Below are 23,049 nucleotides of genomic sequence, written 5' to 3'. Positions count from 1 at the left end.
AACGGCACCACAATGTTGAGACCACTGAGGGTTTCTAATTATCTCACACTACAATGGCATTGAAAGCAGCGCCAAGTGTGGTGATATAAGAGCAGTACTTCTGTCTCCTATCCTCCCGGCCTTTTGACAGGATTAACCCCGGTAGTGGTGCAGGATTTGTGCCAAGAAGTGCAGGTTCACGTCTCATTAATGACCCTAATTCAAAAACAAAAAAGGCCCTTCAAGGATTATAGAAACACGACAACGATACTGTGCCATCGGAGAAAACCGCAATTAGCGTAATCGCTTTCAGCAGAGCACACTCTTAAAAGTATTATCATCATTATGTCCATGGGGAGGCTCCGCCTTCGTTCTTCCTAGAAACTTCATTCAAGTTTTAAAATGGCTCACTTACATGCCACCTCACAGTGCGCACACTTTCACTGTCAGTTTACTGCTTGTATAACTTAAATGTCAACTGACGTTTAACTTGCATTCATGTCTTACTCCTAAAGTGTTTTCATCGCTGCCTCTACTGACATTTCAATTGCACTCATTACTTACTGCTAAAGTGACACTCAACCGCTTTCATCTCTTAAGGCCGGAACGCGCTGAAAGCAACAACTGTCCCGCCTCATTGGACGCCCGTCTATTGGTGCTCCTATGGCGCAGTGCAGGCGTCAGGTTTAAATGCCAACGCCACAGAAACGGCAGTATTTTAGGAAAAGGTCACTGATAGGTAATTTTACAGACACCCCCCCTTCATCTTTGAACTTCATCTAAATAATGAAGCTCCTGGTTAAAAACTATGAAGTGGATAAGATTAAATTATTGATATGGATAAAAGTTTAACTAGATAATGTGAAATTGACATCACACAATCCGCCAGATGGAAGATTTATCACACTCTGCTGGACTTATTGGTCCACTCGCTGTTGCACAGTGGTGTTACAGAGGGACGCTGCCCTTGACTCATAAACAATCTTTGGCTCAAGACGCCTCAAGTTACAGTGAGCACGCGTGGAATTTCTTACTCCATTTTCTACAGTTTAACGGTTTTATTTGATGCTCTTTATGAATTTCTATCAAGATTATTGTACTTGGTTAGTAGTTATTACGTTTCCTTATCTGTGCGGTCACTCCATGGTGGCGATCAATTATTAGTTAATACACAGGTTCAGGCTGGCAGCTGGATCTCATTTAGAAATAAACACCCTGCAGGCTTCTATATTGACGTCTTCGACCAGGAAAGATGCTCCACAGAGCTCAGTTCTGCTTTGTTTCCAAATCTCGTCTGTATTCATCTCGCTGCTTCCCTGTCACCCTCCTCACACTGTCTCAATAAAACGCTTAAAGGAAAGCACAAGACCTTCCATGAATCACAATATCTCAATTTATCAAGTAGAGGAATAGATAGTAATTTGTCTCAGGGGAGTACGGAGTAGACATTTTGAGAACCCTACAATTTCACAAAAGTACGGACAAATACGACGTGAGGAGAACAGGAGATTCTTTAACAAGGTGGCGGGAACTACTGCACATGCCCGCAAGCAGCAGTGATTTGGGTCCTGACCCCGACATCTTGTAAAGCTCTACCTTAAATAGAAAAATACATTCACAGAAAAACAGCCTGAAATAGCTCCAATATCCTTCTCTGGGAGATATTTCTTGACACACAGATGCACAACTGAGATCAAGACATACAGACGGCTGAATGAACTTTCTCTTATCTCTGACTGAGACGGCCAGAAATGTGAATGTTTAGATGTAATAAACGAGCAGAGACACATTTTTAAACCCTGAGATCCAGTGACACAAGCTTATAAATTGCTGGATCTGCAGCCATCCTCGAGTCAGTCACTGTTTTTTAATCCAAGGTAGTTCCTGCCCACTCTCCTTGACAACAACAAAGAAAAGGATTTTATTTGCTGTGTGTTTAGTTTTTTTCCCCTGGTCACAAACAAACATTTGTATTTGCGTCCGCAGAAACGTCAGGGGGATTTATGTGGTCCCCGCTTCGTGTCGGTGGCCTATTTAATGCTACAGTGCGCACTCCTCACAACCTGAAACGAAAGCATTGCGCCGGTCATGTTCCCTGATAATCAAACTATTATTCCCAATTATTATTCCCAACTATTAAGTATTCCCAATTCAGATGGTGGGATTTACGATTTTGGATGGAGCGCTTTTGGAAATGCATTTCCAGGTATTAATAGGAATCATATTTCCGGCATGTCGTACCCCGAGTTAGACGCACTAAAGAACAACGACAGAAATGGGACTCAGGTCTCACCTGTGTGGCGAAAGCAGTTCTGGGTACTGCAGTGCCACTTGGTGGACAGGTTATCAAGCAACTACTACTGCAAATGTCCACAGTATTCATCTATTAAAACCTGTTCAACTCCGCGAGGAGTCTGGCGTCCTCGATCCCCTCCCCTTCCGTTCCTACGGCTTGCTTGCAATTTGCAAAGGCTAAAAATAAAAGGAAAATAATATATCGAAATATAAAGGGAGAAACACCTTTAGTGTGTCAGAATATCATTTGGTTACCGTGTGTCCATTTGGATCTCCAAATATCCTTTTAGAGCTCCGCCTGGATCTCTTCATGGAATAAACACTGTAGAATGATCATACTTTGTCCAATCTTCTTCAAATTTGAGGCAGTTGTTCACTGATAGTGTAGTTACAGCCCTATACTGTCCTTTACCTGTACAGATACAGCCACAGGCAGTTATTTATACTGAAAGATACTTTATTTTAGGCCGACAAAAATCTTAAATTTGTACTGACTTCAAAGGCCCACTGCTCCGTTTCTGTATGACCGACAGGTTTTCTGACACTTTTCCAAGGAACCTTAGGGGGTTTTCTTTCTAGCAAGACCTCATTGATGCATATAGTCAGTGGTTCAGAAGCTATAGCCATTTTAATTTGGGTATGTCATTTTAGGCGGTTTTGCTCCAAAATAGGGGTGGAGTTGAACAGAATCAACGTAGTCCTTTTAGCACTCAACGTGTACACATAGCATGAGTACATATTATCTGATGCCCTTCAGAAACAAAAACAGTGAGTTCTAGATGAAGGACATCATGGATAGACAAACAATCCCTTAGCCCTGTTACTAACTTGTACTTAAGAGTACCCAGACTCTGTTTAGCCTTTTTTCTCAGAATCCACAGTATTAGTCCGTCTGTGGTTGGGCATTGAGACATCTGCCGGTTGGGTTTTTCCTATTTGGATCCTTCTGTTTGTCAGTCATCTCCACTTTCACATGTGGTGTTAAGCCTAAGAAACACCCAGCAAGTAATCTCTGTGATTCGGAGTATTCGGGTTCTTTGGAGTAAATTCTGTCAGAGAGGTAAAGGGGCTTCAAACTGAAGGTAAACTCATCCGCTGTTTGAGGGATTTGATTGAGCCAGAACCTACAGGTCATGGTTCACCTTCAGCCGAGACGATCCGCCTCTGCCTCAGCTCTGTCCGGCGTTGCTGCGGTGAGGCTGATCGGGGGCTACGTTTAAACTGATCTTTTGGGGAAATTGAAATAAAGACACCCAGTGGCAAGGCCGAGTGAAGACTCTATCCCATCACATCTCTGACTTATCATTTTAATGCAACGGCAAGGGGGGACATATTTCATCAGTGAGAGATGGAGGACTGTTGATGTTCCGTATCCATCTCGAGTGGTTCAAGCTCAGTTCAATCAACCAACCAGGAAACTGTAAACTTGATATCCTGCCTGAGTTAATTGTAGATTTACATGTTTGAATGATGCTATTAAGAAGACGCTAACAGGAAGGATTAAACATTTTATAAAACCAACAGAGACTGATAGCAACACAAGCACCGCAACCAAGTTTTGCATTGCCTCAGGCTTTGTCAAGGGTCGCACAGCACTGACATTTCAAAATACCACATGTTAACACTGCGAACACTAATGCGTCACAGATGAAGGTAGTTAAGTGCAATTTAAAGAATGTACTCTAATCACTGAGGGACTCAGTCTTGCCTCCTATGAGGCACTGGAAGGTTTAGTATGATTAAGAGAAAAAAGGACATTTGAAGAAAAGGTCATTATGTCTGGAGAAGACAACAAGACGTCATTCAACACATAATAAGTTGATTTTAAGTGCGTCAAACAAAGAAAGACTACCTCCGTACAGCTCACTTAAAGGTGACTCATCATTTCCTAAAGTTTATGAAGGAATGCTGCAGCCTATGGTGAGATGAGGACTCTGGCTTTTTAAAAGAAAAAGTAGAGAGAAAAAAAAAAAAAAAAAAAGCTTTTCGCACCACAATAAGAGTAAGAAAGACTAAATCTTCACTTTTTTTTTTTTTTTTTTTTTAAAAAAAAAAAAAAATCACACAGCACTCTGGGTCCAAATTATGATGCTGAGAGTCAGGCTTCTTTTTTTCTTCAAGATCACAAACTCGTTCACTCCCTTTGAGCACCGTAAGGTAGATTTAAGAATTGATGAAAGATGAAAGAATAAATCAGCTGTTCAATCGTGAAGCAATCACGTTTAGTGCATGTGCTCCTGCTTTCACACTATCTTTCTCCCAGACATGAACCCAACCTAAAACAATGTTCAGAACGCCTCCACAGCATGCAAGGGCAATGTGTTATATCTAAAAATAAACTGTCATCATTTAACTTTCTTGTCCATTTTTGTTTAACAAAAAAATGTCTATCGTTATTATTTACAGAACACAGCTTATAAGAATCTATTTTGCTCAATGCCTGTCAATCTACAGTTAATATTTATTGAAACCATTATCACAAATGTATTTCTAATTCAACATATTTAAATATTTGAGTTAAAGGTATCTTAACCACATAAAATAGCAAGAATTCCTCCGGCTTCAAAGCTGAGACGGTAGCGCCACTGCACTGCTAAGCTAGTTAGCATTAGCAGCGGTACAGCTTTAGTTATGTGCATTGAATTACAAAGATGTGGTTTTTTTTTTTATTAAATGCATTTCAAAAACAGGCAACAGCGAGAGAAAAATAAGTGGTAGCGTAGTTTTAGCTAAAGCTAGCTGTGGCTAACTCGTCAGCTGTTGTAGTTACTGCAGCGTGTAGATACTTGGTACTCTGGTATAATATTTGTTTATGGTGTATCGGCCTGAGAGGGACACTCACAGACATGTCCGTGTCGTGCCGACTCGGTTGTTCCTCCCTCTTAAATGCACCCAGTTCTGACAGAAGCGCGCTTTGCTTCATTTAGACGGTGCCTTTTAGATTTGCACTCTGCCAAAAGGTTCGTGGCACCTTGACACAGCCACAGCCATTATGCCTCTCTATCATCAAGGACAGGACGCAGAGCAGGCTTTGCATTAGCATGACCCTCGGCTCAGAGTCGGTGAAGATGTCAGGGCTTTTATTCAGAGCATAGTTGTTCAGGGCGGATAAACTGCTGACATGGCACCAAGGCCGAAATTTGATGTTTTTCATCACTGGGTCCCTACAGACACACACAGTGTCCTGACACATTTCAATAAACCCTCAATCCTTCCTTTTCTCTCTCTGGCTGAAAACACGGACATCAATTCAAAATGATTTCAAGAAATAGGCAATAAGCTGTTTTTCTATGCTTTATATTCAAGGCCAAACAAACCAGGTCTTAAAGACGTTCAAAGCTCTACTTGAAGCCATTTCAAACACGGACTACGCCAAAGACTTTGTTCAAAGTCGGAACAAACGTGTTTTCAGCTTGTGACAGAAGTTTCCGGGTTGCCAGTCAAAGAATTTTCAGGGAGAACGTGGTATCTCTGAGGGGCCATTACTGTGAGGCGAAGCCCACCGAAACCACCACAATTTCCTCCCAGGAAGTTTTATGGAGGAATTCACTGAAATGTGTGAAGTGAGAAGCCGCCACGAGGAAGAGTGGCGGTTGCGAGTCGGGGATGGAGTGCGTTCAAGGGAGAGAGAGAAGGGGGGGTGATGCTGCTAAAAGTTGCAATCACATCTGTTGCTGTAGGTTGCTGTTGGTCAGAGATGGCAACAGAGGCAGACTGCCTCACAAACGAGCTCTCGCTCTGTCCTATTTCTTTGAGAGCTTTTCAGGATGGCGAGGTCATCGTGGCGAGCGTGTCAACCGGGCGAGGCTATTTTCTTGAAATGGGGTGACCGACAAATGGGCCGGCTGAAACAACACTTCCTGTTTTCCCTGCCAGCGGTTCGCCTAATGTTTCCATCAGTTTTGGAGAAAAGAAATGTACATTAACGGGGTCAAAGCTTCACGGTAAAGTGGCCCGTAAAAGGAACCGTGTTTTGTTTTTTTACTGGAAATGGTAGCTGCTGACTGCTGGATGAATGAATTATACAGACTGACTGTAATAGGCTGTAGTACTGTATATCTCCTCATTCTCTCTCCATCTCTTTGCACACATCAAACATACAGTTTCCTCTCACACACACACACACACACCTGTTACTATTATTACACAATCTATTACTTATTCAATGCTGTGGCTTTCATTAAATATGAAGTTATAGTATTGATTCCCATGAATATCTTCCAGGTCTCAACCTGTGCTAGCGCGCTAAAATACGATGACATGTTGTACAATGAATATCTCAATGGATTCTTTCTTTCTTTCTTTAGCTGCAGTGAAAGCTCTGTCCTTTAAACCCCCCTCTAGTGTCGCATCGCTGTGTTCTGACAGTGAAGCAGTTTAGCTATAGGATCCATGTGTGGGTCCAGCCCCATGTCTAAAGAATGTGACCTTTTCTATTATTAAGTATGTGAAGTGTTTGTGTCTGTAGAGGGGAGTTCAAAGGAGCAGTGTCCTTCCACTCTATGTTTCTAAAGCACACTGCCATTAAGTGAGTACACAGACCCACACACACACACAGTGAAGGAGAAATAAATGTGGATGTCTTCCTCTAACTGTGGAACTCACAGAGTTGGAGCTCCCTCTAGGGGTGAGCGCGGTCACATGTGAGTTCACAGGATGTCAGCTCTTTTGAGCATTTAATTCGGACCTAAGCAGATCTCTTCTTACAACCACATGAATACAAACGTTTATTATAGTCAACTTTCAAGGTTTCAAAATTCACTTCGAAGTAATATCCTGGACTGGCTATAAATCAGCGAGTGGTTACATAAAGTCGAATTTGAGCACAAATCGATATTAACAACTCATTTAACGGAAATCTCATCACAAAACACAAAACCAACACTTATTCATGACTTTTTAATGCAATTGCATTGAGAACAAAAAGAGTCAATAATGTTTAACTGTAACCAGTACGACACAATACAATACAGGTTAACAGAAATAAGCTTCATGTTGCTCACTCGCTTCTACGACACCATTAACTACAGCAGAGAGACGCAGAATTATCGTTTTGAACTGAATGTAGTTGTCGGTAACGTTAGGTAGCTTGTTAGAATATACTCTAACTGTGCTTATACATGGACCGGTGTGGGTGGAGGGATAACGAATTCCCAGGCTTTGTAGGAATAGCTTCCTGTAATTTTGAGTGGGTGGGAGAGAGGCTTATGCGTGGACGATAAAGTAACCAGGTTTTATTCCACGGAAGTGGCAAAAAATGTAGAGTCTCCTATCGGTGAGTAGGATGGTATTTGTAATGCTGCGATTGTATTTATTCATGTGTGTGTGTGTGTGTGTGTGTGTGTGTACAGAGCGTATTTGGAGGTGTTTCTGGAAGTGTGTGGGGGGGTGTTTTGCTTATTCACAGTCCTCTCCCGGTGAAGTTGTGTCAGTGACTCTAAAGTGCTTCAGCCTGGCCATCACTCTCTTCCCCATCTGGTTGAACTCCATCTGAAGCTCCCTCTGGTGCCTGTGACGGAGCGATGAAAGAGACGGAGGAATTCAAAGTGGTCAAGAGGACCGGTTGGTAAACTAGAGGCTGATTCAGCATTCCCCATTAAGCAAGTTAAGCGCTAATAAGCAGTATTGTTGATTAAAAAATGCAGCATTTTCAAATGAGAGTAATCCCAGCCAGACCTAGCATTCGTTTGACAAAATATGTTAAAAAATGTCCTCTAGACACAAAATGATATTAAAATATTATAAATATTTAGAGAGATTAAAGTCATGGCCTAAATGCACAAGATAAAAACTAGGATATTCTCTGAGATTAAAGTGGTAAATTTATGTGAAAAATATTTTGAAAAATCAAGATTTGCCAGAAGAAATTGCGGATTTTTTTGTCAAGGAACCTCATCGCATCACTTTGCAAGGTTGGATCAACCTTAATAATATGCAATATTATGGTGATTTTAGCCCAGAATCCCGATATCATCATAAATATCTAGACTTGAAAGACTGTTAGAGGATCCAGAAGTTACTTTGAATTTTCACAAGTATAAATAAAGTATAAAATAAATCTAGATTAATGATGAAAGATAATAACAAAAACAAGATTGAATGTATTTGTTTCATTGTTATGAAGTAGCTTCAGAGTGTTCCTGCTTCCAGGAAGCTTTTGTTGGGACGGAACACCAGCTGCACGATTTGCACATTCATCATGTTTGGTTTATCCTGAGGACTCCCCTTCTTCAAACTAAAAGCACAACATGTCTGTATGTGGCTATGCTTAAACATCCATCTTATTTATTGCATAGGACGTGCCTCCTTCATGTAAATAACATGAGTGATCTTTGTCTTCGTTACCTGACTGTTGTTCTGCTGGTGAGCTTGCTATTGGAGAATTCTGCTCGGATAATCTCTGGTGTTAGTTGCACCCCTGAGCCTTCGCACCTGAGCAAAGACAAACACATGATCTGAGCGGGAAAGCAGAGAAAAGCCTCCAACAACAAGATCGATGGATGCCAATGCTGCGTGTGCTTACGGTTTGTCCGTTAGTGGTGGCAGATCCTCAGGAGGGCCGGTGAGAGGAGGCGGCGCTGTGAGTGGAAGTGTATCTGTGCTGTAGTCGACAGACCTATAGAGGACACACACAGTGCTTTATCCCCTGAAGAGCCAGACCACACATTACCGCAACGAGATAACGGTCAGATATCTACTCCATCTCACTCAGATGAAAGGAGCGCTTAGGGTTGTTTAAAATCGCAGTTTGATCGGTAATGATAAAGGATCTCCAGAGTGAAAGTTGATGCCACTTACGGGCACAAAATAGAATTAGACTTTGTGTACGAGAGAAATGACGCAGGAGCTCACTGCACATACATGTCATGGTGGACTGCGAGGCAGACGGCTACAATAATTAACTGGTTGGATGAAATAATTAGAAATGATGGCAGGTGACATGAAAGTACAAAGAAGAGGAAACGCAGGAGAAGATGACAAACATTATGTACCGTAGAATATTTAACACTAACATAAATAATCTCTATTCAACGTAAAATAATACTGGGAAATATAACACTGAGTAGAAGAGGTAATGTAGTAACAACTTTCATTCAACGCTGGCTCGGCCTGATAGTGTCCTGATCAATAGTCATGTGATGCAGAGAAATCAGCGTGAACAGTTTCCTGGTAACAGCATACTTAATCCTAAAATGAGTCCGCAGTACATAGTGATGTAGTATGCAGTACTTAGTATTCATTTAGATTGTGTCCGGTTTATGAATGCGAGTCCAGTATTCGCTCCCTCTCGGCCCTGTTTGAAGTCTCCGCCAACTCCTGAGGGAAATGTCTGGCTCTTTAGCTGCTAAACGTGCTGTGTTGAGTGTCTCTCAACAGTGTCTGTCGGACGTTTGGTGATCCGAAGCCGAATCAAACTCATGTATTTAGGGCTTTAGTTGAACCCAGAGAGTTACTGTTTTGACTGAGCAGGGCGAGAGTCATCTCTCGCATGACAAAAGAAGAATATACGTACGGTTACCGCACAGATCGGTGCTGACAGGCATAAAGAGGATACGTCGCCTTGCCAGGCATCTGATTATGTAACGCGGGGAAGGTGAGGAGAAATGGGAAGCAGACAGAAAGGTGAGGAGACAGGGCTGTAGCGGGAGTCGGATTCAAACCCACGCATTCGCGGGTACGTTAGCAGCTGCCCTAATAACTTGGGAATCTGGTCAAATGAGGACTGGAAATTGTTTCATGTGAGAAAAAATGACAACGTATATGAGATGAATTTCCTTGAAAGGTCAGAACCAGAATGTATAGCGTGTGGTATTCCTTGTGACAGGGTGCAAAGAGAAGCATACAGTGCACCACATGGGACAGCCCCATGCTGTGTTCACTAATACACCAGGGCAAAATATCATCATTTATTCACTGTCCATTTAGGCTCAAGACTGAATGAATCATCATTTGGCGGTGTAAGTGAAGGCAGTGTGCTGGGCTCTTAGATTCTGCACAGCCAAAGTATTTCACTCTCAGTATAAAATACTGCTACAGGCAATACGTTCCTCCACAAACGGTGTCTTTAGTACAACATCAGGTTTTAAATTCATGTTTTCCTTGAAAAATAAGTCAAACAAGGTGAAACTAGGGCAGATTACTGCAGTGGTATCAACGCACTTCAATCAAATGTGCATTGCAATCAAGAGAAACTGTGTGTGTGTGTGTGTGTGTGTTTTGATGAAATCAGAGAACACAAGATTGATGTGAAAATTATAAAACTTCAGGAACTATTTAACGAAAGTAGAACTGATGAATACAAGAAGAACAAACGTGCTGTACAGCATTCATATAGATGTGAATAAGATATGATAGTGGTTGGCCACGATAACGGAACGATATACAATTATGCCTGTTATGAATTTTGGAAATTAAGACATTTATCTTTTTTCAACACATGTGGACTTTTGGGCCGATATGTTAACAGAGACGAGGACACTCGCTGTGTGTGTGTTTGATAGGGAGAGGGGAAGAGAAGGTGGAAGCTTGTAGACTGCTGCACGTAAGATATTAATAATCAAAATTTGAATGCCAGCGTTATGAATGAAGCTTCAAACTATTCCGTACAACACTAGTAATCACCCATGTAGCCCTAACTCATGCAGAAAAGGTGTCTGCTCTCCTTAAAATAATGCAAATGCACCTTATTTTTGGGGGTTTCAAACCAAACAACAAAAAGGAGAGCCAGAGAAAGTGAACGTAGTGATTCGTAAGCTGTGCAATAAACAAGTGGAGACGACAGAAGGAAACGCCACACATCTACGCTCCCATCGTACAAATCACCATCCAACAAAACACAAGTCTGCCTCCGACTGCGCCCACAAAGAGCAGCCACACCACAACTCCTACCACGGAGAGCGATCAACCCTGAAGCATCAACGCAACATAAATGTAACAGTCTGTGACGCTGCCTGTGAGATGATGAATGGCATCTCAAGCTATTAAGTATTCAAGCTTTCTCTTGGCAATTTGACAGGATAAATATTTACTCCAAGAAGATTAATGTCGACTCCAAGTGACCACTTGTTAAGCAGCAAGATGAGCCTGCGTCCGACATGTAAAGGATCTCAGTGTGAGTGCAGATGGACAACATTAGAATGATTGACTGGGTGTGATTGGGGGGAGAGGAGACAATGAGATGCACCCGACTCTACATACTGTTATATTACATGTAGGAAAATGCTACTTCTGACAAAGTCAAAAGCTGGAGAAGCTAGAATGACTCGCTACCACAAGGTCATAAGTTCAAATTCTTCCACGGGCTGGAAAGATGTGGACGGCAGAAGTGAACAACAGCCCCTTTCCCCTCTGTAAACAAGTAGTGTAAACATGTGCTAGTACTTTTTCTCCCCACCAGAGTCCAGTTGGAGGTTCTCTGCGGTTTAACTTCTGGGTGGCTGCTGTCAGTACAGTGTGAGGGCCCTCTGGTACAGCTTGACAGTCATGATAAAGTTTAGTTCTGGCCTACCTGCGTGAGGCACAGTCGCTGGTGAGAGCTGGTTGGTTGGACAGACACTTTGAGGTAAGCGAATGAAAATCCTTCCACGTCATGAGCCCTTCGATCACTTCCTGTTGGTGGTAAAGAAAAAACACAAGCCACATCTGGATTAGTCCAATCAGAAATAAAACAGGAGCTGGTTTCAGATTAAAGGTATAGTACGGATAGTCCATCAGAAAGGACTCTCTGACGGAAAGGTACAGTGGTGAAAATATTCTAATTAAAGCATATATTTATGCAAACTCTCCAAAAATAAATTACCCTGTGGTCCAGAGACTTCTGAGTGTGTGGGGTTTGTGTCCGTCTGTCACTCTTAGGGATTGTATACCTGCATACAGAAAGCAGAACAATCCGGTCTATAACTGGGCATTATCTAATGCAAGCACAGAGAATAGTTTTCCTTACTTAAACAGAGACTTACAGTATATAACCATAAATATCTATTTACTCATGTGTTGTTATTACCTGGGCAGGGGGCAGAGGTGGAACTCCAGCTCACTCTCCAGGTATTTAGGGGTCGGTTTGTAGGTCTGCAGGCCTGGATCTGGGTTCTAAAACGCATGAAATGAACACGGAAGCAACAGTAGTTTAGAGCATACCGATATGCATCATGTATCCTGTACAGAAACACATTTCACGTTCTATTTCAGACTTTGTATCAACGATGGTAAATGACAGCCATACGAAGATTCGGAGTGGGTTTGCTGGAAAAGGTCTGAGCAGAGCTTCGGGGGCGCTGAAGGAGAGACGGGCAGCCTTCACTTCCTCCCATGCTTTGGACTCCACTGTCGTGGGAGACTGCGCTCCGACCTCATTGGGCACCAGCTCGTCCTAAAAAGTGACAACAGCACAGTGAGAGACATGTTAAAAAGGTTCAGTGGATGAGCAAAGAAATAAATGAATAAATATATTTCTCTAATATTGAAATCTGTATGATGTAATCCAGGAACTGCAGAGTTACCGGAGCTCCAGTGCGAAGTGGTCTGGCCAGAGTGGTGGGCATATAAGAGTTAAAAGCATCCCAGGCTGATACAGGCCGGTAGCCCATGAGCTTATAGTGCTGGGGAACCTAGTGGCGGAACAATACCAACAATGAATATGGTTAGAACAGCGACAGAACGTAGAAACAGAGCAAAGCAGATGAGGGAAACACAGAGCTAGTGAGTATCTCGCATATAGAAGGTGTTTGCAAAGCCGCAGGGCTTCTTCCAAGTCTCTTTTAAGACAAAACTATACTGCATTCATTTCATATAGACAGTCAAATACGAGGTCACAGGTTCAAAGTATGAAATGTAAAATCAAGTAAGCAGAATGTCAAACACAGAATACATTAAATATACTCTAAATGTATTATGCTTGTTGGGCAGTGTAGTAGGGAGTACTCGTATATATTATATATTTTGTCTTATTTTGAAAGTTCAACCGTAGCCCCTATAATAAGTCTATAATAAACTGTGCAGCCAAAATACGGACACCAAGTCCCTTAAGGACAAAAATGTCCCCATTGGAACCCATTAAATAATAAATATATTTTCCATTACAAGATAGAATTATGCATTCTATTATATCAGGCTTTCAACCGAGACCATTGGCTTCAAAATTAAAATCTTTATTACGTTCCATCACATTGAGCCATTTTCTTATGTGCGCGGCAAACACATGCTATGATCCTGGTTTGCTGCACAAAAAATTCAAATGCATCAAAATCAATGTTGCTAATCATTGACATTTCCCAGACTGTGGAAAAAAAATGCATTATATAGAAAATAATTACATTTTGTGTTGTTATGTTCCATAAAAAAAACACCCACTGGCTTTATTAGACAAACTGATATTTAACACCAACGTAAATTCTGAAAATGAATATTTGATAACGATTATCAGGACTGAAGTTGGTTAAAAGACTGAACCACTTAACTTATAGAAAATAATATCAATATATAATTTGATGGCAGTTTTTTGACGCAGACATACAAAAAACCTTTTTTAAAGTGAGGCACAAGGGCTAAGTAAAAGTACTACTACCAAGAAGTACTGTAAAACTACTCAATTACAAGTAAAAGTCCTCAAAAGCCAAATTAGGTCGTTTAGTCTAGTGGTACACTATTTCCCTCTGGAATGCAGTGGAGGTGGCATTAAAAGGATGTACTTGTAAAATACAAGTACACTTAAGTACTTTCCACCACTGCTGCTGAGAAGTACATATCTGTTGAATTGCAAAGCCTGACGTTGAGATGACCCGGTGCTGCGATCAATGCCTACTTGAAGCTTGAAGAAAGGAATACGTGTCGTCACAGTCACGTTAATAGGGTCCACGAGCACCGGGACCAAATTACTGGGAGCCTGGGAATATCAAGGAGACAAATTGCATTATTTGTTCAATCGAACACAGAGGCCTTTTTTCTGCGGGCCTGCTGGAAAATGAGAGATTTAATCAAAATGCTGGAAAGTGAGCTTCCTCTTTGATTCCCCGGCTTGATCAGAGACATCTTTCAAGGGAAAAAAATGGCATGAAAATTGTTTAATGTGCAGGACAAAGGCCTGGACTCGCTTTTCATATGTCACAAACCATTTAGGTGGTTTAGGAGTTCAATTAACAAGACAAAGAAGCGGTTCAGCTATCCTGTTGACAGGCTGCTGATTACATTTTTTGACATTGATGGGAAAGTATATTTCACAACGACTCCTGATCTGCAGTTAGGCTGTGAGCTATATCATGTACTCACCAGCGGGTCATCTTCATCGGAGAAAACAGGGAAAGCAAATGGAAAGACTTTGTCTGGCGAGATCTTCAGATCACAAGTCGTCTCCTCTTCCACTGAAACAAGGGGAGACAATTAATACGTTCAAAAAGTTAATTTCTACAGATCTTTATTTGTGAGGGTCAGTGAGAAACATTGCGACATTGAGTGTATGATTGAATGCAGGCGGCACCATAAATAACCCTGTCCATGAGGCATACATGTAATAACCAGAGGGGGATTCAATTTTACCTCTGGGAATGAACTCCATTAAGCATGCTTTAGTGACATGGCATAATGAGATTACGTCTGAATGAGGAGATTACGGGATAATATAAAACCTGTCTTTGCCAAGGGCGCGTTCTTCATGCTGTCTGACAGCTTCTTCAAACAGGTCAGTCTCCGGTTCATGCGACACCGGATCACGATCTGCAAGGGAGAGATGTTAGCTCCTGGTCACATCCACCTCCTCGAATCTCAGAAGGAGGTGCACATAAAGACCAAAAGAAAAGTTTTTCTAACTTCTCCACAAGAAAAAAAACAAAAAAAAAACTTTACTTTACTTGCCATGTAGGACTCAACGTACCCACGAAAACCAACTGTACTGTAAAGAATATTATATATTTAGTGTGAGGAGCTTACACAAGGCTGAACTAAAGAGACGGGGGCGCTGGGATGCCGGTCCACTCCTGAGGGAAGGGGAGAGCATGTGTATGCGTGTGATGTATCTGTGCATCTATGCCAATGCGTTTGCATAGATGCATTTGCACATGTACCTCGGTGACGATACGGCCCTTGGATGTGTTTACCTTGCGTGCTGCCTGCTGGAACAGTCCGAGGGCTCTTCGTCTCAGCTCCCATTGAAAACTGGGGTACAACTGGAAGGACGGGGCTCCCTCGCAGGCCTGGAAGAGGTCAGAAGTCGCACTTATTTCAGACTTTCATGTGCTCGTAAAGTGAAATTTCATGAGGTCTCAGCTTGGAGTATTTAAAAGGAGAAATGACAGTAGTGAATGTTGAATTGAATCAAATTGCAGATTAATTTAATTCGAGACCAATGAGAGCCAGGTGCTTTCTACAAAAAATAATAAAACGTTGTGTATTATCTCGATGTTTAACACACCACGGTGGACGTTTACCTGTCCGGCTTCACACAGCACTCGTCTGGAGGAAAGTTTCGGCTTCCCAGCAGCAAAGTCCTCCTCGTGAGGTACATCTCCCCTTTTGACCTGCAGCAAAAGAGTACAAAGGGAGATCGCTACATGGCAGGAAGCTAAAAGTAGATGCTGCTCTTCCTATTCTTTTTGCTAAAGCCTTCAGAGTTCCGTCAATGACAGATGGTGCATGGCCAAAGGAAAAAGAACATTCCAACATGTTTATCCTCGATAGTAAGGACGCCTTGAATGCTTTGGCTGAAGAGGCAACAGTCTCTTTGTCACAGGAAGAATAAGCTTGATGAGGTATGTCGTAATTCCTCCCAACCACAGCAGCCATGACTACTAATCCAGTGGAGTACGGTCTCGTTTGTTTGTAGGAATGAAATGTGAAGGTATCAATAAATCATTTGAGAATGACATTATGGTTTTGACAACAAAAAGAAGAGTCAAACCGTATGTAGTTTTACGAGTTCTTGTCCTAGAAACTAAATCACGGTTAAGCAACAAAGCTGTAAATACTGTGATACAAACAGAGGAGGACGGCTTCTCTGTTGAGTTATTTATGTTCTGGCCTGCAGTCAAGACTCTAAAGACAGCATACAGAAGATACTAGATATCATCCTCACATAAAAACAGCACATAAAATACCCTAGTGTGGTGAAATGAGGCTGTAAACGCAGAGTTTATGGCTGTGTGTGTGTGTGTGTTATAAACAGTGCAGGTGGAGAGGAGTCGGGGGAGGAAGTGCTGCTAAGTGTCTGTGAGAGTTCTGTCAACTATTCAAATAACTATTTTCTGAGGAAACACACACGCACTCAAATTTCAAAAGTCATGTTATTTCGTCTTAGTCTGCAGATTTCCCCCGTGAATCAATACAATCAGTCACAGAGGCAGCATGACAGGGCGGAAATCACAGCGTGGATCTAATAATACAACAGCTGGATCGGGTTATGACATTGGTATTTGTACGGTGACACATCCAGTAAATGTCATGTTGACTGAAATAGGCCTTACATGGAAAGGACTATTGAATCTCTCAAGGACCAGAGGTCAGACAAGACAAACGGGTAAACATGTAAGGACAGAATCATCTGGTTTAAAGATAACCTCAGTATCAAACTAATCCTGTGGGTGTACAGCAAACAGGAAGTGCTGAGAGCCTGCATTAGACTGTTCTGTAACACAACTAGCTGGAAGAATAACAAAGGGCACACTGTTTCTCTCTGTCCACATCAAGTGAAATCTTACCATGTACTCATGCAGCGCCATCTCTCTCTCCTCCGCTATCTGCCGCCTGGTGTGCTCTGACACGGGGTCCTTCCCAAGATGGACTTGCCTGAATCGAATATATATATATATATATATATACACACAACTAAAATCACATACTTTATGACTTTGATATCATGATTATCTTTAGCTTGTGGTTAATGTGATGCTGCATATGCTTATAAAATAACACATTTATTTCATATTTAATTTTTACCATCTGAGCTGGTTGGCTTGCTCGTCCTTCACGTTTTGTTGAACCTTTTTCATGAAGAGGGCTTCCTTCATCTGTCTGTTCTGCAGACCGACCATGCTGCCACAGGATATGGCTGAAGTAAAAGGGGGGCGCCGCCAAAATAAGAGACATACTTTATATGGATAATCTGAAATGCTATTTACTTCAGAGAAAAGATACGGTGCAAAAGAAGACTATAACAGGACCCTAACACGTTATCATAACATACAACAGGTTTGTAGAGGTGACATGCACGTCACAAAAACCCTTCAGCTAAAAGAGTAAAACCATCTACCTTCCCTCAGGTCTTTAGAGCTGAGCTTATCCGTGTCTTTGATCAGCATCTTTGCCACGCCTGCAGGAGTGCAGACATCTACTGGAGGCTTCACACCAGCCTGATCTGCCAATGTCTAGAGGACGGGTAAAGAGATAACAGCATGAAACAAGGATAACTACAACGGCGTATTAGGGCTATCGTAGGTAAAAAAACGTGTGGTTTTTAGTCAAGCCATTGCTTCACTTTGCAAGGTACTACTCGGTACTGATACTAAACATTTTAAAAGAAAATGAGGTTCTTTCTTCTCTTAATTGAAAATGAAGTGTCAACAAACTAATTGAGGCAAGATAAAAATAAGCACATCTAACATTGTTCTTAAAGACCTTCACATTTTTCATGAAGGTGCAAGAGAGCCTCTCATAACTATTGACAACATGGACTCACAACATCAGACTGTTACTGAACCACTTACGCTACCTTGGATCTGTCCGCCACCTTGGTCGACCTGTATTTGGTTTTTGTTCGAGGGGGCGTTTGGCTGGCAGGTGAAGGTCCTTTGTATTCAGCAGGCACTGCATCTCCATGCCCCGGCTTGCTCCCCAGCTCCCTATGATGCAGAAAAATAAGCACCGAAGTACATATTACAGGGAGAAACTTGTTTTAATTATGGTAGAAAATAGATTAATCAATACAGAACGCTCATTTGACTGCAAGTGACAGTATTTGCAGCTAATTTGTGGCCTCTAGTGGAAGAATCTGGAAGAACAAACACAGTGGATGGGGAAAATGAAACAGTGGGGAGGTGGTGGCGAGCCCAGTAATTGGCTCGTTCTTGTTTTGAGGTCCAGGACGGGCTCCAGTGGCAGAGTGAGAGCCGCTCTAAATTGGGTTGTTTGTACAATTATATATGGACAGCGGGGAGGCTGAGCTGTGAGGTCAGAAGCCAGGTAATTCATTTTCATTATGTTTACATTTCTTCAGCTGTCAGATTGTGTCAGTGACCCCTTTGTGTAAATGGCGGCTGGATGATAATTAAACAGGACATCTCAATATAGATACAAGAGTGTCTTTATTGACTCAACACTTCTCACCCAAGCTAAACATCATAAACATCCCAAAGATTTACTGGGTTGATTTCAGGATTTATTGCAAGGGTGTTAGATTGATGGAAAATGCAACATGGACGCAAAGTCGGTCGAGATATTAAAATGATCTGTGTATTTTAAGAACAGCCTCCATCTGAGTCACATAAGTCAGGCAGGGGACGCTAAGCAACAAGTGAGTATCGGGCCCTTGGTTCCAGCTGGGAAAACATTGGCTCTTGCATACATTTCTTAATCTTTCAACAGCACACGTCTCATCTTTTATTTGGTTCCACTGCGGGGAACGACAAACAGAGGGGGAATGTTTTATAATATGCTAAACATCCATCGGGAGGCATATCCATCTTGATATCGCTGCATTGGCTACCGAGCTATTTTCATGAATTATTAACTTTCGGCCGAGATAACACCAAGATAGCGCGGTGGATGGAGCTACTGCTGTGTGATGGATGGCACCATCCTTTCTCATGGGAACGGAGTTAAACATTAGGTTTCACACCGGCTGAAAGAAAACAAACTAATGGGAACTTCTAACCAGCACACAAGCCCATTTTCCAGTTGAATCCAGTTGGGTGCCCCAACATGGACCACCTAGTTTGGTAATGAGTTTGCACACACAACCTGAGAGCTGTTTTCATTACTGGACAGCAAGGAGAGACCATTTCATACTGTCATTCATTTCTACGACCAAATGAAGCACCACGAGGAAGAACTAAGTTCGGTTCAACCTGAAATATGTTCACGCTGTTATATAACAGCAATGTGTGCTGTAACTTAAGTATTGAGATTAGGGATGTCCTTGATTTGACACATTCTTAGTCGACTAACACTCACACGATTTTGTCCACTAATAGATTAGTTGATTTTGAGTTTCTCTACAACGAATCTCATAAAAGCACCACTTTAATCTTGTGTTTACCAGTGATGTGCTCATAGGTTTCTTGGAAAGAAGTCATTCAGCGTGAAAATGCATTAAAAAAAATGACTTATCAACCAAAGAAATCTTAAAACGACCAATTAGTCGACTGAGATGTACTGTCTGATTCTACTTTAGGGGAAAATGTCAACAGAGTGGGCGGGACCTTGTGGAGAGAGGAAAGACAGCAGTATGAGATAGCAGAGTGTCATAAGATAACATAGGGAGAGAAACACAACAAGATTCTACAGTCATAGAATGTAGGCCATCTTGTTTTGATGCAACAAAAGGTGACCCGAGAGGGCAGAGCTAAGTACATCCAAATGCTGAATAAGACCATTTTTAAGCGACCAAACCGGCTCCAATTACCCTTCATGAAGTACAAACACCCGGTGAAAGGGTTCAAATTCTAAAACAAAATGTGGACAACGACCTGTCAATCACTGTGTAGCCCCGCCCTAAAGCATCCCCTGCTTTATGGTCTGTTTGACTCTAAATGGACCATAATGTACAAAATGAACATCATGCTGTATTGAAGAAGACTTGAAACTAGAGACTGAGACCATAAACTCATGTTTACAATGTTTACTGAGGTAATAAATCAAGAGAGAAGTAGAGTCATTTTCTCATAGACTTCTATACAATCTGACTTCTTTTTGACACCACAGGAGTCGCCCCCTATTGGATATTAGAGAGAGTGCAAGTTCAAGGCACTTCAGCATCAGCTTCACTTTTCAGACCCGGAGGTTGCCGCCTGGTTACAGTCCATTAAAAACATATGGAACTTAGGATCTACTAATCACCTGTGGGTGAGGTGAGGGGCGGAGCTCCCGGTGATGGTACAGAGGTACGGTCTGCTGTTGAACTGCGAGATGATCAGCTGGATGGTGACCTGACAAGTTTCATATTGGAAAGGACTGAAGGTCACCATGATCTTGTCTTCGCCGTTGGCTGGTATCACACCTGGAAGAGCAGGACCACAGGGATGAGAGGGTGTTTGTGTATGTATGTGGCTCTCCTCAGTCAGTGATTAAGATACTAGCAACAATTGGCTAAACACACAGCACACAATTCTCCCAAACTAAGTCAGTTGCAACCAATTAAAGAGGTAGAAGTATATATATTTTTATTTTCTTTCTTAATTGTAAGATGTAGGTGTGTAACGTCGCCATGGTGTATTCTGTGTGTAGAGAGGAAAAAAACAAAAGCACTTCCAAAATAGAAATACACATTTGTATCTTTTCCTCTCATTCCAGGTTTGTACCCAAGTTAAAACTGCAGCTGTAATTCTAAGTGCTGGTTTCCGCCGCTTGTTATGATGCTTCCCAGACCATGAACACTGCTCAATGGAAGCTGGAGGCATCCTTCAAGTTCTGTGGCGACTTGTTTAATACACAACCAGTCAAAGGTTTTGAGGAAACGCAGCACACCTGCTCTCCTGATGGGTTATCTCCTTAATTTGGTGAGTAAAATGAGATCCGGCGATGGAAAAACAACTTTATTTATCCATTCCACCTCAAAGGCAAATTCTAAAATGCATCACAGTTAAATAGAGCGTAAATCAAAACGCAAACATGTAGAAATCCTGTGCACTGGGATAAAACGGCAGGTTGATGTTAAATGAGATGATTGCACTAGTCCATACCTGTAAGGGGATGGATAGAGAAGGCCTCGTGGGGATCAATAATGTGCACCTGGAACTCAAAGTCGATGGGGCAGCTGCATCTCAGAGGAATCGCACGTCGAACACTGGAGACAGGTGGAAAAAACAAACAGATGAGAACATCTGTCTACGATGTGACACCAACGGGTGAATGGAAGCATGCTTGGTTGTATGGAAGAATACAAAGAGACAGCTAAGCCCTCAGGCAGATGGGAGGTTAAAAAACAGTCCACTGAAGATCCCAACACATACTGTACGACACACACACACACACACACACACACACACACACACACACCTTTGCCCAAGTGGTACGGCTGATAGGTCGATACGAGGAGGGATGTGCAGGTCATCGATGACAGGGTAAGCATGAACTGGAATCAACAGGTTCTCTTCCCCCTTGGAAAGAGTGTGGGTGGGTTGAAAGAACAAGATGAGAGAGGAAACACGATAAGGGTCGGAGATAAGACAGAGAAGAGAAGTCTCAGAGTAAACATGGGAACGTATTATCGAAGCAGAGAAGTGAAAGCAGCTAGCAATTGTTTCTCGTGGTCGTTTGACTGTTTGCTTTGCAGAAAATATCAATGTAAAGTCCTTAGAGACTCATTTGTGATTCCCAGCTTCCACTAAATGCCAAAAGACTAAAGATGTGTGTGTAAGCTGCTGGATCCTGACCTTGCAGTGAACCCGAATGCAGTCGTAGAAGTAACGCCACTCGTCTGGACAGAGCCTGACCTTCAGTGTGTAGGCGAGGCCCGGGATGAGTCGATACTTGGGAGGCAGACGGATGGGAACGAGGTTGAATCATCAGAAACGACACTGATTGCGCTGATTGCCAAGTGGAGTCGTAATGTTAGTTTCAGGTCAGCAACTTGTAATTAAAACAAAAAGCATACCTTTTTGGTATAAGTTGTTTTGAAGTGCTTGGTTTGGGTGGGGATGATGTGAATATTCACGACTTCAGAGGAGATGTTGATTAGTCGCTGAGAGAGGGGAAGAGGAGAGAAGAGATTTTCCATCCAATCGTGTGCACTTGAGAAAAGCATTTCCATATTCTGTGTTTACATCCAGTCTACAGTGCCTCCTCATGTATATATGGGGTCAAATTAGTGCCTATTCAATTAAACAAAATGTAGCCCGGATGGAATCCAAATGGATTAATGTCAGGATGAAGCCTGGGAAAAGACAGTTAAAAAAGGATTAATTAAAAGGATATTAACAGTATTCTTCTCACCAGGATCTTTGTGGAATCCTTCCCCAGCTCAAACCCACTGAAGTGAAGCACTGGAGGCTCTGCTTGGATCAGGTTGGCATATATTTCTATAAGGAGAAAAAAGCAATTTGTGAAATGTAATAAGTGAATATATTTTTTAAAAATGTTGAAGTGAGAGGCTGAATACAGTAAAGATAGACTCCATCAGAGTGTTTCAGGGGTCATGCTTAATATGTACTTGATTCCAGTAGATGATTGGGAGTATTGGCTCTGCTCCTGCTCTCCTCCACCAGCTGGCTCAGGGGCAGAGGGGCCCCCCTCCTGAGGGGCTCCGGCAGTGTCTGCGGGGCAGCGGGGGCCACCTGCATCCTGGCAAAAAAAGGTCAGCTCTGGCTCCTCATGAGAGAAATGACAGAAGGCTGGAGGACAGACAAGGAGACCGCGGTGTGTTGGGAAATATTGTGTTGGAAAATCTATGAATTTATAATCAGAATACAAGAGGAGAGACACGCAAGGACAGCAGGTTATTATGTGTGTAGTTTGTAGAGATACGTCAGTGAATTCAATCGAGTTAAACTTATTTTGTACATATATATAGATATATATACACACATACATATATTTATCTAATTACATATATATGCGTGTATATATATATATATA

General features: G+C 42.1%; 1 protein-coding gene across 1 annotated transcript; it reads right to left on the bottom strand.

Annotated features, from left to right (window-relative positions):
- Window positions 1-7,352: 7,352 nt before the first annotated feature.
- cfap221 (cilia and flagella associated protein 221) lies at window positions 7,353-22,762 on the bottom strand. The gene is made up of 24 exons (XM_031851843.1): window positions 22,625-22,762; window positions 22,408-22,493; window positions 22,070-22,156; window positions 21,849-21,944; window positions 21,472-21,572; window positions 21,156-21,259; window positions 20,314-20,473; window positions 17,969-18,098; window positions 17,510-17,624; window positions 17,197-17,308; window positions 16,959-17,046; window positions 15,693-15,782; window positions 15,363-15,458; window positions 14,895-14,982; window positions 14,539-14,630; window positions 14,075-14,155; window positions 12,774-12,881; window positions 12,497-12,643; window positions 12,278-12,363; window positions 12,074-12,140; window positions 11,783-11,883; window positions 8,798-8,890; window positions 8,620-8,706; window positions 7,353-7,783 (listed from the first exon to the last, which is right to left on the bottom strand). Exons 1-24 carry the CDS (start codon window positions 22,752-22,754, stop codon window positions 7,672-7,674), a joined length of 2,457 nt encoding a protein of 818 aa, XP_031707703.1. The 5' UTR covers window positions 22,755-22,762; the 3' UTR covers window positions 7,353-7,671.
- Between the last annotated feature and the right edge of the window lie 287 nt (window positions 22,763-23,049).

The sequence above is a fragment of the Anarrhichthys ocellatus genome, unplaced genomic scaffold (genome assembly GCF_004355925.1).
Source record: "Anarrhichthys ocellatus isolate YVR2014 unplaced genomic scaffold, GSC_Weel_1.0 scaffold12, whole genome shotgun sequence".
NCBI lineage: Eukaryota > Metazoa > Chordata > Actinopteri > Perciformes > Anarhichadidae > Anarrhichthys > Anarrhichthys ocellatus.
The sequence above is the reverse complement of the archived record's forward strand: the minus strand, read 5'-3'. Positions and strand labels throughout refer to the sequence as shown.

What these genes read in the sequence shown, in the direction of transcription:
- cfap221 (XM_031851843.1), bottom strand. Translation starts at nt 22,754, where the DNA reads ATGCAGGTGGCCCCCGCTGCCCCGCAGACACTGCCGGAGCCCCTCAGG. An exon ending in CACTTCGCACTGGAGCTCCG is followed by an intron (nt 12,644 to 12,773) that starts GTAACTCTGCAG and finishes GTCACTTTTTAG; the next exon opens with GACGAGCTGGTGCCCAATGA. An exon ending in CACCTCTGCCCCCTGCCCAG is followed by an intron (nt 12,141 to 12,277) that starts GTAATAACAACA and finishes TTCTGTATGCAG; the next exon opens with GTATACAATCCCTAAGAGTG.